Source organism: Lepidothrix coronata, unplaced genomic scaffold, assembly GCF_001604755.1.
Source record: "Lepidothrix coronata isolate B3197 unplaced genomic scaffold, Lepidothrix_coronata-1.0 Scaffold1, whole genome shotgun sequence".
Taxonomy (NCBI): Eukaryota; Metazoa; Chordata; class Aves; order Passeriformes; family Pipridae; genus Lepidothrix; species Lepidothrix coronata.
In genome coordinates this window covers 10,937,212-10,954,646 of record NW_016690181.1, presented here as the reverse complement: position 1 = coordinate 10,954,646, position 17,435 = coordinate 10,937,212, and the positions used below count along the sequence as shown (strand labels likewise).

Here is a 17,435-nt window from a genome sequence, read left to right as displayed (position 1 = left end):
GCTATACTGTAAGATATAAAAATTGAGAAGAATGATCCTTTATAACCCTGGCTGTATCAGTCATACAACTAGGCAGCAAGAGCTGGAGTTTACAGTACCACTTAACATTCCCATTTCATCTCAGCTACCAAAACAACCAAAAAATTTAAGGAAAGAAGAGCCCACACGGAAGACAGGGATGCACAAACAGAGGGAGTCATAAGACCGCCTAGGCCTATAATCACATTTTCCTCTTAAGTAGCTGAAAATTAACTAAGTCTATCTGCAGTATCATGCTGGCATTGAGATTGATAATGCAGACACCTAACCATTTGGCCCAAAAGATCTTACCCAGGTTCTGCCGAAATTCAGATTTCAAGCCAATTTGTAGCAACTGATTTTCAAATAAGACTCCATTATTTTTACACACAAACCTAGGGGAAGAGAGGGAAAATGTGTTTTAAATTGAGCCACATTAAACAATATTTAGAACCACTAAATTCAGGGTTTACACAGAGGATGAAGATTGCGGTTAACCTAGAATGCATCAGTGTGAGAGAGGCCTTTGCAGAAAACTGCAGAGTTAGAAAAGACACTTTTACAACCAGAACCACCACTTGTAGGACACTAAAAGAACTGAAATTTTTATTTGATAGGATGTCTGAGAAACTAGGAAGGAAACCACAATATGCTATACACACACACACACTGTCTAATAAAGGACCAGGCAACAGACTAGGATTTTTCTTATTAGTCTTGAGAACTTCTGAAACTCATTAGGTTGGTGCAGAATTGAAAAGTTTGAAGCTTTGACTGTTTAAACCTGAAAAAAAAAAGAATCCCTGGTTTTACCATTTCTGTATCACCCAAGTGAACTGAGAGCTGTGCTTTTTCCATTTTGAGAGAGAAAGTCCATTATGCAGTGATTTCAGTCCTTTCTGTCACCCCTCGCTTAAAAGCAGAAGAGGTGGTCAGCAAACATCTGCCTTTTGCATACAAGGCACTTAAAACACACTCCCAAATATCAGTACTTTTGACAAGTACTCTTGTGGGGTTTTTTTTATTTGCGAATAGTTGCAAAACTTAATATACAACTGGCACTGCCTCATTTTAGAGCAGTGTGTGATAGCACTGACTTGTAAAGGCAACCCTAACCTGTGTATTCATGAGCCTGTCACAAAATCCACAGCATCCACAGAGGTGTTCTATAGTCACAAGTCTGACAGTACATGTTTCTCTAGTTTTGCTGGTATTAAGTTAATGCACAATATAGTTTTGCTTTATAACTATATTCTGGAAATTGCCCAGCCTTGCAAGGTTTTAGTATTGCTTACTTGTGAAAAAGCTCATCAGCATCATGCACAGTATCAGCTGGTTCCTCAGAAACTACCTCAGATGAAGCCAGGTCAGGGCTAGTTCAGGCAGCAAAAAGGAAGAAAGGCAGTAGCGACAGAGATAGCAGGAGTTAGTAAAGACAGCTTAGTGCTTAGTTATTTCTTTTACCTCCTTCCTCAAAAATGGCACTGCTGAGTTTAATGCATGAAAAATTTATTAGCTGCCCTAGCTCAGTACACCTAGAAAGGTTTTAGGCATTAGGCAATGTTTTCCCCCACTTTTCTCCCCCATCCCACCCAGACTGTTAGAAAACAGAAATTCTTCATGAAGGCAGGAGATAGCTGAAGGAGTTCAGTAGCTTAAATTTATACCTCTTACAGAACCAAGTCCTTTTCAGTGTTTAATTGTGACAGCAAAAATGTTTTAGTTCAAAATCATAAATGCAGCTGTATATTAACTACTACAAATGTGTGCATTGAAGCAGAGACCTCATCAACCTTAGCACCCCTTCTAATTACAGGTGCACAATCAGTTCCTAAAAACACACAAGTATTAAGCATAGGCAAGAATACACGGGCACACAGAGAATGACTTACCCAAGTAACAGATTAGAAACAAAAGTGACAACAGCACTAAAAAGAGGCAGGAAACTGTAAAAAGCAACTTCTCAGTATCATTAGAGAAGCATTTCATCATCTACAGACAGACCAAGGAGTTGGGCAATGCTATACTTTCTTCTGCAGAAAGAGAAAACTCTTTTTAGGTAACATTTGCTTATGAAGCTACTAGTATTGGTTTCTTTTTTTATGCTAAAAAAAAAAAATGCATGAACAAGCTTGTGCGGCTTCCTAAAGTCTTGGTATTGTGTTGTAGGATCAAACACCACTTATGACTTTCCAAGAGAAACACAAGATCAAATCTTAATCACTGCAAACCTGCAACAATGTATTGCCTAGTGTAAAATTTTGATGAAAGAGTCAATGATCCAGGCAGATCAGTTTCCCTAATTATATCTTCTATATTAAGATGCATTGCAAATTTGTCATGTCAACATCCAAAATTTGGTCCTTGACAATAGTAATACATTCTTTGTCCAATAAGGCAACTGATTTTAAAGACATTCTGTGATCTTGTGCTATTTATTCCCAAAATTTTAGCCAAATGACATTTGAGAGTAGCCCCAGTGGCTTTTAATACTAACAGGATTTAGAACACGTACCTACACTAGACTGGCTATTGTAATTAGAAAGACACTTGTATTAAATCCCCTATTAAAAAAAAAAAAAAAGAAAACCACTTGTTCTTTATCCCCCTTTTCACACCCGCCTGTTAGACAGTAGCAGAGTAATTTAAGTATATCTTGAAATTCTGGGAAGCAGTATCTCTGGATATAATCCATCTCACTGTTTCAGTATCAGCTTGCCATAAATGGAGAGACACAAGAAGACTTTAAGAAAATAAAATAAGAATAAATATATTCATATCAGGCCAGATAACCCCCAAATTCAAGATGTATTGAGATGCAGAAGCAGCTTAATTTAACGAAGAAGCAAAACCAGCATGAAAACTAGACACTACTGTGTGGCCAATATCCTCGGGTTGGCTACAACAGACCCAGTTTTTCCATTAGCAGAGATATTCAATAACAACAGCACATCCAGCAGAGAGTTCAAGAACACCTCTCTTGCTGAGAATGTACCACCTAGGAATGCATTCAACATGCTGAAATAAAACCAAAAGTTATTTACTTTTTTCCTTTAGTCGTGTTTTAACAGACAAATTCTCCTTCAGATTCCTTTCAGGGTGACTTAATTACCTCGCAAAGTTGTCATCAGAACCAGGAGCAAGAGGTGCAACCGCAGAAGCTGAATCTGAAAATACATCCACCAGCAGGCTACCACTAGAGGAAGGTGGGGGAGCTGAATTGGTGATAGGGGCAGCACCCAGACCCAGCAGATCCGCCGATGGAGAAGGAGTAGACTAAGGAAGACAAGACACTTGGGTGTTACACTGCAGCAAAACTGAAACAAAGCTGTTTCTTTTGCACAGACAAGTAAGCTACAGCGAAGTGCCTCTCCCCACCCCAAATCAAGGTTCAAATAGATGTACACGGGTTCACAAATGCAGTTATTAGGTTGTATTTCAAGTTAAGGTCATTTACAGATGTGGTTTTCTTTTTTTCCTTTGAAGAGAGTTATGTCCATCTAAATGTTAAATAGAAAAACAAAACCAAAATTCATCTGTCTAGAATCTGATTCTGCAGAAGAAAGATGACAAAGATGACAAATTTTTTTCTCCCCTCTCTTCTCTCTTCTTAGTTTCAAGGGAAATTAAGTACTGTAGGGAACAAAATTCAAATTTGTTGCTTTTCTTTCATGAAGAATCCAGTAAGAAAGGCAGCAGCTTTTACACAAATCTAAATCAAAGGTCATCACAGCATCTTTAAAATTGACTATCTGTTTAATCCTGGGTTTTTGAAGCCTGGCAAACCTTAGAATGAATGTAAAACCTAACCAGCAAAAAAAGCAGAGCCTGTAGCCAGTTCAAGCTGCAAACACTGAAGGAAGAGGCAAGACCTTTAAAGTATTTTTTTCTCAAATAGAACAAATCAGGTAGCCAGGACACAATTGTGGAACAGAGGCTGCATATATGTGTCCAAGTTGCATGCAAGAACAAAGCACAGACTGTTAATCAAAATGTTCATGTTTTAGACATTAGCAGCTCACAATATGCCAGGTAATCTGAAGATAAGTCATGAGATACATTTGGATTGAAACTGAAATCTTATGTTTGTAAGCCAGCTCAAAGTTATCATATACTCCAAAGACTGAAGTTGATACAGTATAATGAAAAATTCCCTAGCAAAAAATTTTCATAAGCCAATCATTAATAATTACTGAAAACAAACAGTTGGAGCTCATATTTGCAATGTTTCTGGCATCTAAACCAGGGTTACACCAAAGCCACTAATGAAGGTAACACAGTGCAGATTGTTACATGCCTGCAACCCATAAAGTGAAGCTCATAAAACATAATGCAATATTAACTGCCAGTCATCCCAGTCAATTTGGCATGCAAAGAAAACTTGGCAAGTTTTTGCTGGAAAGAGATTTCTGTCCAATCAAAAATGTTGCACTTGGAGTATCTATTTTTATATACTACAGTGACTAAGTATTATGCTCTAACAAACTGGGCAGGGAGCATGCTACAATATTTCCTTCTCTTAGATAATCTTCTACTGTATCTTAAATGTAATTACAAGTTATGCTAGGTATTAAAACCAGAAAGAAGTATTAGATAATGGGAAAAATTGATCCTACCAGCTTTAATTGACAATAAAATGAGAAGTTTCAGCTCAGAAGAAAAAAAACAACTGTGGCCTTGTCTATCATAACTGAACTCAAGTATTACTGTCAAATAAACAGTAACAACATTATATTGATTTAAGGACGTTCCTGTGAAATCAAGTGTTTTCCACTTCTAGTACAAACAGTAACAACCCAAACCAAGATGCAAAATAACATGTTGGACATGTTATGTCCACAGAACAGCTGATACTTTGAAATTCAAGTTAACTCCTTTCAAATATTACTTTTATAATTTAATAATGTAATTTAATAGTAAAATCTAATAAGAGCTTAATTTTATAATCTCACCTTCACTGCAATTTCACCAGCAAGTGAATTCCCATTTCTAAGTTTACAGCAATACTTTTCAAATATCGATGTAAAAGGGATTTTTTTAGGCTCAGTTTGTCCCCATTTATGTAATATTTCCAAAGGAAAACTGCATCCAAGCATGCAGTGGGGGAAAGCAGCTGTGCATTCCCCTGCTTTATAACAAACGATAGTCTCAAGTTTGAGATGAGAAGCTGTAAACACCTAAAAAGCCACTTAAAGGAAAACATTCTTTTCTCACTTGCACACCATCTAAATTAGTGAAATAACAGCTTTTAAACTCACAACAGCACTGGCATTGACAGATGCAGGTTCAGCACTTCCATTCATATCAGAGCTCCTCTCCTTTTTGATCTCTTCAAGGTCAGTAACTGTGCCCGGGCCTTTCTTCTTCTTGAGTTTAGCCAAAATAGAAGATTCTCTCTCTGGAAAGGGAGGCATTTCTTCCAACACTGTAGCCTTATCACAAAAAAGAGGTATTAGTTAAACTTAAGACAAAAAGCCAAACCAGTTTCTGAATCTTCGAAGAGATACACCCTTATAGATTGCATAGGGCAAAAGCAGAAGTAATTACCCACAGAGAAAATTACTATGCAGTTTATTGTACAGTGACAGACTGACTGCTTTAAAAAAAATAAAATATTTAAAACTTTCAGAAGTCCTCCCAAAGCAGCTGGTTAAGAGAACAGGAGCACATCACTTCTCTGAAACACTGATATTAAATTAAAAATAAAAATTAAAAAAATTAGATCACAGGAGATCTAGTGGTCTTTAAGTCAAGCAGACCTAGACTAGATCCTTGAGCAATCTCTGTGGTTTTACTCAGACCTAAGCATTTATTAGCTTTAGTCAAAACTAAATCTGCTATGCTCTGGTCAGACCTGAGAGCCCCAGGTTAAATCACTGAACTTCTAGAGACAAAAAATTACACTTTCCTTGACAACCATCAAGTAAAGTCCTCAAAGCAAAGCCCTTTGTTATCTAAATACTGTAGGACCCTGTATTATGCCAACTTCCATTAGCTTCTCAGCTCCAGACTAACATGTTTTAAAGATTGTTTATCCCACTAAAGCAATAACAACTTTTAATTTAGCTCTAAATTAATGATCACTACAGCAGAATGAGGTAGACTAAAAGAATCAGCACCTACATTGTAGATCCTTAATCCTGCATTAAGATTTCTGATCAATCAGGTAAGGTTTAGTGGAGTTAACTTGTTGACAGAAGAGTTCTGCATAAAAAATAAAATAATCTTTATACCTACCAATATATCAGTACTAGCAATAGTACTGAGCCTCAAATACTCAACAGCTCTCTGCTGCAGCTCAACATCAGCATTCTTTAGCTGACTGTCACTGCGTAAAACATCTTGAATCGTAGTTTTGATTTCTGGAAACAGGTTCACAAACTTGATGTAGGTAGACAGAAGCAGAGCTCGGGTAGGAACACTACACAGATGAAACTTGGAATGTAGCAAGTTGAACTGGATGAGAGGACTTAAAAATGGGAAGAAAAATAATTTGTTCAGTTTTTGTAGACATGATAACCCTTATAAATGCATTACTAAGAGCTGAATCATTTATTAACTAGCTTTTAGGAATGTTAAATAGATATTAGATTCTCTACAGAAAGCATTACTACTTCAATTCAGAATTTTACAAGGTGTTTTACCTTGATCTTGGGTCACCTGCTATCAGATTTCCAAACTCTCCCAAGATGTAGCCACCTACTTTTACAAGATTCTCATGGCATGCTGGAGCTTGAAGGGCCTGTAGAAACATATTAATAGTAATCAATCTGTAACATATGAAAAAAGATCTTTTTTGTCACTTCCATTTCCAGTTTCCTTGTCTACTTTCCTGAAAGACCAGACCATGGTTCTAGGCACTATAGAGCACTCATGATAAAAGCATGACAGGTGGTATGACTTGACAGAAGACTCTCTAACCTAAGCTATACTTGCTTAAGAGCACTCTTAGGCTCTTCTAGCAGCACTGTGGACTTTTGAGGACAAACAGCTACCTCAGTTTCCCCTGTTATATCACATGGTGTTCACTTAATTCCTATCTCATTTTGAAAGTGAATTGAAAACAGTTATTCTCACCTCAAAAACAGTCTTTGCTGCATATCCTTGAACATCATCCCTGTTGATGACAATCTGAATAACTCGATACCACACTTCTTCACTGACATAGTCACCAGCAATGCGAATCAGATTCAAGATTGTATCCACATACCAGGTATAATCCACTGCATACTTCTCAGCTAGAATTGCAACTTTCAGAACCTGAACGCACAAAAGAGAATACAGAAGGTTGATTAGCTTCTGCTCTAAGCTGTGCATTAAGATTTACTTTCATATACACCTAGTGACACCCCACGGTAGCCTAGAAGCCTCAGTTTCAGATGCATCAGCTTGTTCACTTGTTCCCTCAGTTAGGGTAAAAGATGAACATTGAAATGCTGTGCCAGAACACAGCAGTTGCCAGGTACATAGAGTTTTCCCATAATGCATTTAAGTATGTTGTATCTTTGCCTTTTCAACTGTGTACCTAAGTGATCAAGAGCAATTTATTGAACCTTTCTTGTTTGCTATACCATCTAAACCATCACTGAGACAGGATCAAGCAGGAAACTGGAAACCTCTTAAAAAAAAAAAAAAAAAAAAAAGGTAAAAGGTGGAAACTCAAGCTAGCAGAGACAAATCGGAGTCACCAAAGTATAGCTGACTTTTTCAGGTCATACTCAGATTCCTACATCCTGAAACAAACAATCAGCTTAGGAGGAGACCTCCACATAATTTATTATCAGTTATATTTACTACTCTTAAAAGAACAGGTCAGTATAAAGGAACAGAATGAAATTCACGTTATCTGCCAAGACAGGGGACGTTGTCAACAGCAACCAGATAGTACAAGAGGTAAATCAACTAACATTGTATTCCATATACACTTCTCCAATCAAGAAACTTCAGCACCTAACTAAGCTAAGTAACTACTGTAAGTACAAGCCTTGGTTACCATCCTAGGAAGGTCATTAAATGAGTATTTCAACTTCTGCATTTTTATCCTACTGGTAGGAAAGAGATAAGTATCAGGCCTCTCTTTTAGCAGATTATAAGGTATTGCTTTTGGGAACCCTTAGGCAGAATGTCCCCACAGCATACACAGTATAAAGTTCTACCTACAAATAAGCATTTACTACGCTAATATTTGAAGCTATTGAACGGTTGACTAGAGTAGGACCCAACCCTCAGATCTAGAGACTGTTTGCTCAGGATTGATAAAATTCACTTTGCTTTTTATATGCAGTGTCCTGAAAGCAAGATCAGTTTTTAAAATTCTTAGTTTCCAAGGTTCTCCCCTGGCCCCCTTTCCCATTAGTTTAACTTAAATTAAGAACACTCTTGGCTATTAGATTACAAACCTAGGGAATTTTTGTTTGTTTCTTTTGGTAGTTTTGTCTGTGGATTTTTTTAAAGCCACCATGAAAAATTATCTCTATCACAGACTATGCAGCATCCTTATCAATAAATGATACTTATGGTACCAAAGTCAGCTATGAAAAAAAATAAGGAAAACACAAATAGCTCACAATTTCTTCTCTAATGGAATAATCAGCGGTCTCCAGGTAATTCAGCATTTCAGCCACAATCTGTTGGGCATTGCTTCGGTCACACATTGCATACAGAAGATCTACAGCTCTCTGTCGTACACTTACATCTCTTTCAGTCTGTAAAAGGACACAGTGAAAGGTCAAGGTGATTTCTTCTTTATTTGGAAAGTATATGCAACTTAAGGGATGGAACTTACTACAGTCCAGTCAAATTTAAACCAAGTGCATTTTTATCATCTTGCAGATTATGAATGAACTTACACACATAAGATACAAGTTTCTCATTCTGTTCTCAGTTTCTGTCACCTAGAAAGAGGTCACTGGAGTCTCAGAACTTCCTGCTTTTAGATAACATCACAAGAATTCAAATCATGAGGGTTTGTTTCTGCAGCATACATATTCAGATCTGTGAGTGTGCTAAAAGAATGGAGGAGTTTGTATAGAACACTCCAGTATTACCCTAAGTAGGGTGAGTTTGTGGTCCACTATGCACTAATCAGCACCACTGGCCATAAATGCACCAGTAATTGGCTGATATTGTTAAATTGTTACCAGGCCAATGGGACAGTAGCTACCTGCAGGTTTAGTGTCAGGCATGCCTTGTAACAACAGAAGCCCAGCTAGAACAGATATGTACACTGAAGTTAGACAAATGTATTATTAGACATCAATACAATTCCAAGCATAAGCTTGGAAGAAAACAATGCTTTTAAAAACCCAGGTGTCCAAGTAAATTTATACACAAATCAGTCTTATTCTTTTGACTTGTGCTTTGCAACATAAACACGGCCTGGGAACATGTCTTTCTGGTTGACTGTCTTTACAATTCTCCAGTGGAACCTGATCTGCTCTTCTGCTTCTCATAAACTACTCCACTGAAGGAACAGTGTCCAATACCAGCAAGACAGTAACAAAACTGTCTCCCCAGCATTCTCAGTTTTGAAATTCCACATTTTTAAAGAATTATTCATCCTCAGTCTACAGCTTAAGCTGACACCATAGTGTTACAGGGGACATAGCTACAAGTATCAGATTCACCAGCAAGGCGCAGAAATAAACTGCAGCTGACCTCTAATTGCCAGCACAGCAAGATTTTGCTGGATCAAAGAAAAAAACTTGAGCAGACTTTGAGAATAACTCATCTGGTCCCCAAGTATTATAAGCTTAATTGGGGATGGGGAGATAGGTTACTTGGGGCAGTGCAGGAGAGGGTATTGAGGCAGGGGACAAGACAACACTCAAAAACAGATCACACACTTAAATATTTACCTTCAACGCATTGATAACTGTTTCTATGTGTGTTTTCACAGCCTCATGTGAGAATTCAGAGCTGGCAAGCGTGCACATGCTTTCCAGTGCTAGGTAACGCAAATTAGTTTCTCGGTGCTGCAAGAACTGACCTAGCTGGTTACAGGCACGGACTAGTAGATTTGGCTCACTGCACAGAACAGGAGAGAAAGTGAAAGGGTTAAAAGCAACAGGTTGGAGAACACTCAATACAGAATACTATTTTTGCAGTGGAAATTTCTTAAAATGCCTCAAAGTGTCTGCTAGAATGCTTTGCTAGTGAAATGAAAATTCAGACACTGTGAGCAAATAATCTGTGGGATTAGAGCACTGGGGTCAATACAAAACACCAAATAAAGAAGCGGCAAAAAACAAAGCAATAAAAAATATGCTGACAGCAACATAGTTCATTAATACTGTTCAATTCAACTACTGTGGTTGTCTTCCAATCTAGCAAGCAACTTCATATTCTGTTCTCCTCCCCTTCCTCCCCCAGTAAAATTCAATTTACTGTTGAAGACAAAGTCACAGTTTTTCATTTCAAAAAACCCCTCTCATAACAGAAGTGTTCTCACAGCTCACCTGTCGTGATGTATAATTAAGCTTATTGCCTCAAACAGGACAGCATTCTTCGCATTTGAGTGTTGTACTTTTTTTGACTTTGGTGGCTCCTGTGCTTTGTTAAGAATAGTTTCCAGGCATTCTGTTAGACGGCCACGTACCGCAGGGTCTTCTGGAGAAGAACAAGCCGTTGGACAACTTCATCTTGCTCAAAACCCTGATCTCAACCTTAGGCCTTTCCCCTTGCTAAGTCTGAATAAACTCAAGTATTCTGATACATTAGAAACACTTACCCTCCCTCAATATACAGTTGGCAAAAGAATTCTAAGCAACAGTTCTATCTGAGTGAGAACAAAAGCCAGATACAATCTGCACTGTAATATATTTCAAGGCTTTAATATAGTTGATAACATTAAAGAATGTTTAAAACGGAAATTGCCACTAGTTTGGAAAATGTCACTGGTTTGACATTCTGTTAGAATTAAACACAACATAATTCAAAAGGCCATGTAGCTTAGAGCTATCTGAAACATTCAAGAATAAAAACCTCAGCATCCTTGTCTTAAGACAATGTGCTTGCACTCCAGGTTATGGTATAACGCTGCAGCAGAGTAACTCTTTGGAGTCAGTGTACTGCATAAGAGAGCTGACCACTGCTGTGATTTGTGCATTACCTGGAGGGGGATAGCACTGTAACAGCCTCAGAAGTTTCACAGATAGCCAAGGAGCAGGAACAAAGTAGTATGTGTAGTCCTGAAGATCTGTTGATGCAGAAGTTACAATCTGTAAAATAAACAGACAGTATGTCAGCTACTGAAGTGATCCACAATCATTAGAAGGAGCCAAACAACACTGTAGTTCACCTCTGACAGAGGCCTGCAAAACTGCACTAGCAATGTTTAATTCAGTAGATTAATTAGGTGCAAGTTTTGATACTATGAGTATACCATAGGAAACCCTAGTAATAGAAATTCAGTTTTACAGATACAGCAGTCTAGGAAGTCTCTTCCTGAAAGCACACTTGCTTTTCTTAGGCATGAAGAAGACCATCTTGTTACACCAGAACGGTTAACCAGAAGCTTGACTTTCTTTGCATCAGCAATTCAAAGACAAATTCAGCCAACAGAAGGCAGTCTGGTGGCTGCTTGTAGGTGAGCCTGGAATTCAAGCGTAGGATGCTATGACAGACTGAACTAAAGAAAGACCAACTAACACCTTCAATAATATCCATACACCAAAGCAAAAAGGAGATGGCTTTCACAAAAGAGGCTTACATGCATAATAAAACGTCATAAGGATTAGACTAGGTTTCACAGGGAGCACCCCTCTCCATAGATTTCTTTTCCCTCTTTAATTCTAGGGTAAGCATGAGTTTGGCATTAGCATTGCTGGGAATAATTCTACCTTATTCTTGCTACTCAATAATAGAACAGCTATGCACTTCCCTCAGCACTCCCTTGCTTTTAAGTATTAGACAAAATCTTCATATTTGAAAAGAAATTAAATTTCTTTGAACTACAAGTAATTTTAGGGTATAAGACTACATAAATCTGGGTCTAAAATACATTTCTGAAGTAGCATCTTCACATCTTCCATACTTTCTAAAAGGAACAGAAAACAAACCAACAAAAAAACCCCAAAACAGTAACATCAGTTTTCCAGCAAAGAGATGCTAACTTACAGACATGCCCCTCCACTCTTCTCTGCACCTCCTACCCCTGCTTAACCCCCTATACCCATTTAAAGAAAATCAAATGCTTATGATTATTAACCTAGCAGCAGTTCAAAAGAATAGGGAGTAGGAAGGCAACTCATGTTGTTAGAAGCTTAGATAAAGTTCAAGCTACAGTCTGTATTTTTGAGGGGGTTGTGCAGAAGTCTGTAGGATCAGTATTTGATCCAACTACTCTTTGGTGTTTATAGTAACAAAGTGGGGATTAAGTTCAACTGCATCATGAGGATCCTTTCAAACACAAGTCACTGAGAGAGACAGAAAGACACCTTTTTGCTACATAGACTTGGAGCATAGCAAAGTTTGGGCAAGCCAAGACAGCTTTCTGTCCAGGTAAGCAACAAGCGTTAAAAGATGTTAGGTGAGCCAGCCACATGAAGTGACACTGAATCATCTTCACATTTAATGGTACACTAAACTAATCTGCCTCTACAAAGCTGAACAGTAAGCTAACCTGATCTAGAAAGCTGAGTAAATTAATCAACAGTGAAGAATTATCAGGGTTATCATTGGACTCACTCTGCTTAATCTAGACACTGCCAAGGAGACTGAAGTCTTAAACTCTTCTGGGTTCTTCTGTGCCAAAGTGGTGATCAGGCTTGTAGCTGCAGTAACCACACCCTAGAAAAAAACCACACCAACAAAGCAACACAATTAAATTTTGTATCAGTTTAAGGTGCTACCATTAACACTTTTCATTTCAACTGCTTTTTAAGAATCAACAAAACTGAGTTTATCCCCATGACAAAGCCCTGCATTAAAAAGCCTTTTATTTGGCTAGCAGCTACACTAATTCCACACCTGCAGAATCCAACATGATACTGCCATGCTTGCAAAGGATTTTATGCTATTTTTGTGTTAGCTTTGCCTCATTTGGATAATACATCTAAAATAAGAGAGTTGTATTAAAATAAAACCTGGACACAAATTGTCTTGTTTTACAAGAGAAGTGTGAGCAGAAGTAAGATGCAGCAGATTCATCCAGGAAAAAATTCTCACAACCCAACATAACAGAGGACTTTGTATAACACAAACATTTTATCTTACTGCAGACTAAAACACTCTTATTACTGTTGAAGTATGGGTCTTATTAGCCTTACTTTCATAAAGTAACTAGACTGGGGAAAAAAACCTCAGTGTCTTTTATCTGGAACAATGGGTCTTTTGAACCAACAAGATGAGAATGACAACACAAACACCACAGGACAAGAAGTCCAAGTACAGACAAATCAAGTCTTCCATCTTTAGTGCAAGTCTAATATTAAAAGGTCTAGGAAAATTAGTATTACACCTATACAGTATGACTTGGTATGACAAGAATAATTTATTTATAATCAGAGCAAAAGAAGAACTTGTGCATACCATTCTTCTATCTCCAAGAAAAAGGCAAACAAAGGTTTATTAAAAATGAATATACACAGCAACTAAAAAAGGACAAAAACTCCCACCATTTTCTTCCCAAAGCCTGAAGAAAACAGCAACCCACTTGCTTGAAAGGGTCAAGAAGAAATAAATTGTGCATTTAACAGCAGATGTTACATAATTCTCACAATTCATACACACTAGGCCTGAGAAGCACAATGAAGCTGACTTACCAAGTGCTGGTCATTGAGGAGATGCACCACCCTGGATGTCCAGTCTCCCATGGGAACAAGGTCAGGAGAAGTTCTATATAAGCGCAGCAAGCATAAAGCAGCACTTTGCTTCACACTATCCATAGTGTCTCTGCAAGACAAATATGGATTTAAAATACAGTGGTTCAGTCACAGCACTACCTGCTGGACAGCATTATGCCAATCCTCAAACTGACTCAGCATCCCTGCCCACGTCACATCTTTTCAACAGAAGCTGAAACAGAAGTTCACTAAATTCTTCCTATGATCAAGTATTTGTTCTTAATTTAATCCAGTAAGTTTAACTGGTCAAGTTTTCAACCATTACAAATGTCTAGTAGCCTCTACAATTATTTGTCACAACTTCAAGTGATATTGCACATCTTTTGATCAGAATTGAAAGTTTATCTCATCTAATCACCAGAAAAAACTTCTTCCAGACTGACCCAGGTCAAACAGTTAAGGTACACTGTGTTATGAATGCTACCAAAGCTGGATCTCCTGTATAGAAGATACAAATAGGTCCTGTATATCAGATTCAAATCATTAACTACTCAACAGCTTCAGTACCTATATCTAGCATGCAAGTCTGCTATCAGCAAGCATGCAAACCACAAATCTATTCACTTCGCCATCTCTGCTGCTGGCACAGGAACAGACTATTTTAAGAGCAGCATGCTACTATTCTAGTTCAGTGAACTCCCTGTCACAAAGTAGACAATTAGGCATTTTGTGTGCTGCACAAACAAAAGCTATAAAATGTACAGAGCATTACCACTAAAAGTTTTAAGAGGCCAGTTTACAGTGTGCAATCCTGATTAAATGTTTAGAAACCTCCACATCCCCAAAAATTCAGCCCACCTATTCTTCATGAATTTATCACTTTTCCATGAGATCAAATTGTATCTCAGTTAAAAAACACAAAACAAAACAAACCCACAAACCTATTCCTCCCCTGCTTCCAATTTATACTCAAGCCAAAAGAGCTACACTGAAGCTGCAAATGTAACTGACAACGCTCATTCTGCACAGGTCACTTAGATAGGACATGTACACATATGTATTTCATATATATTATCTTAGAAATGCAGAGGGAATGAGACCTTGAAGAACATAAACAGAGCTACAAGTCTAAGTTCAAACAAGTCCAAACTGAAGGTGCCATGCTCTGTCTGCAACTGGTGACCTTAAGTTAAATTTTTGGAACTTTTTAAGGTTATCTTATTAAAACCCAGGACTCATCCCTGCAGTGTTGTCTCCACTGTGCTACACAGAGAATAGCATCTGGCAAGGGTAGTGCTTGACATTTACAGTATTAATACAGTTCTTATGCTACATGTCACTTTTTATATTAATATAAGACATTAAGTTTGTTATAAAACAAGATCCATGCATATTCTAAAATATTTCATATCCATAAGAGTCTAAACGCACTGTTTACACTTGGACATTTTAAGTTTCAATAAATACATTAGCCCTAGAATCACAAGTTTGACTTCACATTTACTTAACTACAGTTTCAGACATTTGCCAGGTCTGTTTAGAAACCTCTAGCTAGTTACACAAATTGCTGTTTACATGGCTAGCAGAGGAAGCAAGAAAGCCCACAAACCAATAATGTGTTCCTTATGAAGTCAGTACATTTAAATAAGAGCTTCAGTTTATAAAAAAAATTGTAGTATAAACATCTATTTAGGTTCATTTATTTCTTTCTTTCATCAGAAGAGGCAGTGAAAGCAAAACACACATTTCAGGGGTGTTTATTACTACACATTTATACAGAACAAAAACCAGATCAGAACAAAGCTGTAAAAGCCTATTCAAGATACTGACAGTCTTAATTTCCATGTATTTCTACACACCTACAAGCAACTCCATACTCAGTTAAGTCAAAGTACCTGCAGCCACTGGAAACTCTCACTCTACCGCAAGCCCAGGGCTGTATAGCTCTAAGCATGGATTAAGCTGCTGCAATGCAACTGAGTTGCTGAAAAGGTTTATTGGTATTGTACTCGAGAGAAGCATCTCATACTCACCCAGCCACAAGTATTTTTGGAATTTCTCCAGCAAATGCTTCCGCCATCTCCCTGCTCCCCACGTTAGCAATACAATGCAGAGCAAGCCCCATGAAGGTGGGGTTTCGGCTGGCCAGGTCGTTCTTGATTGCATTGTTTATTAAGCGGATCAGCTCACTGTTAGAGTTCACTAGGACAGAGATGAAGAGATAGCCCTGGGAGTCAGAAAAAGCAAAACGAAAATTTATTTGAGTTGACTTAAATTCTGCTTTCTGTTAATGACACAGGTCATTCTTTGAGACGTACAGTCCTCCTCCAATACTATATGGGCAGAAATAGAAATTTAGATACAGCAAAGGCTAGGAAGATTAAGTAAACAAAAACTGAAGTTTAGCGTTACCCTAATTTATTTGTTTTTAAATGTGTCATCAGTCTATCTCAGCTTACACTCAAAATACCATTTTAGATGAATGGGGGCAAATCAAGAATTCGGTTTATTATTCAGACACTAGTATGTTACACACATCTGATAAACACAACCTTACCTAGGGAGACAGAAAGAAATATTCTGAAAATTAAAAGTTTATTTATCTTTAAATGCAAGAGTCAAGGCAGTTTCTTAACAAGAGTAATAATTTTATGCAGAGCACACATTTTAGCTTTTGCAATTAGTTCAAGACTCCCTGGGCACAAAGGTGTTTAGATTTCAGAATCACTGCCAGAGCCAAAATAAGGCTTTAAGCCAGTGCAGGAGGAATGAAGCAAAGTCCTCTACAGATTCTAGAGCTGAGGCAGGATATTAGACAGACCAGCTTATCTTTTATAGAGCCCAAGTTACTCACAATCTGTTTCTCTGTATATCTATTGGAACTGAGCAGGTTTACAGCCTCCATGTGACCAAAGTCAATGTCATGGCCCAGAAGAAAGATGAAAAGCAGTTTGCAGACATATTTTTTCTTACTGTAACCATCCAGAGCCTTGTCACCTGAAAAAAGTAAGGAAAAGTAAGGAAAACAAACAACAATTAAGCCTGTTATGTCTATACTTGGTTCCACCCCCTCCTCAGTGGAACTGAGGAACCTCATCCTATCTTACAGTAACAAGATTTACATTTGCACCTAGTAATTAACATTGGTATTTAATTCCATATGTATTGCCCTACGGAAGAGGGACAAATTGAGGGTTCAGCTACTGCAGTACTTGAGTTTCACAAATTTAAAATTTATTTCAGCTGTTATTCACTCTGCAGTGAACAAAATGATAAACATATCCCTTTACCTCCAACCTAAAGGACTATAAGTCTTCACATAATTTTGTGCTAAACAGATTCAAGTTACCACAAATCGTCATCATCAGATGTCAGACAATCGAACAACTTCTGGGTTTTAAAAAAATTATTCCCAGTCACAGAACACAAGTAGCCGAAAATCTGAGGATTCTTTTGTTAATTACATTTACCATTCATTATCTATATCCTAAAGGATGGTCATAAAATAATGCTATCAGCTAGTCCCTGAATCATCCTGCAGTATCCTTAAAGAATGATCTTACTAAGAGGCAGTGCATATATGTTTGCTCAATGGAGATTTTGCTGTTTCTCTTAAGAACAGCTATGCCTTTC

At 37.7% G+C, this 17,435-nt stretch overlaps 1 protein-coding gene across 5 annotated transcripts in view; it reads right to left on the bottom strand.

Moving 5' to 3' along the window:
* AP2A2 (adaptor related protein complex 2 alpha 2 subunit) overlaps positions 1–17,435 on the bottom strand; it is a 48,957-nt gene that overhangs the window by 9,046 nt on the left and 22,476 nt on the right. For 2 of the 5 annotated variants that reach the window (XM_017809948.1, XM_017809985.1), the window contains exons 3-17: positions 16,657–16,799; positions 15,836–16,029; positions 13,782–13,911; positions 12,706–12,807; positions 11,129–11,237; positions 10,476–10,626; positions 9,876–10,044; positions 8,586–8,723; positions 7,096–7,278; positions 6,663–6,760; positions 6,256–6,487; positions 5,277–5,450; positions 3,131–3,294; positions 1,314–1,391; positions 331–413 (exon numbers count right to left, since the gene is read on the bottom strand). In XM_017809948.1, coding sequence (XP_017665437.1) covers positions 331–413; positions 1,314–1,391; positions 3,131–3,294; positions 5,277–5,450; positions 6,256–6,487; positions 6,663–6,760; positions 7,096–7,278; positions 8,586–8,723; positions 9,876–10,044; positions 10,476–10,626; positions 11,129–11,237; positions 12,706–12,807; positions 13,782–13,911; positions 15,836–16,029; positions 16,657–16,799 — 2,148 coding nt within the window. The remainder of the gene's footprint in view (positions 1–330; positions 414–1,313; positions 1,392–3,130; positions 3,295–5,276; positions 5,451–6,255; positions 6,488–6,662; positions 6,761–7,095; positions 7,279–8,585; positions 8,724–9,875; positions 10,045–10,475; positions 10,627–11,128; positions 11,238–12,705; positions 12,808–13,781; positions 13,912–15,835; positions 16,030–16,656; positions 16,800–17,435) is intronic. The other 3 variants (XM_017809958.1, XM_017809967.1, XM_017809975.1) reach the window with 3 other exon arrangements.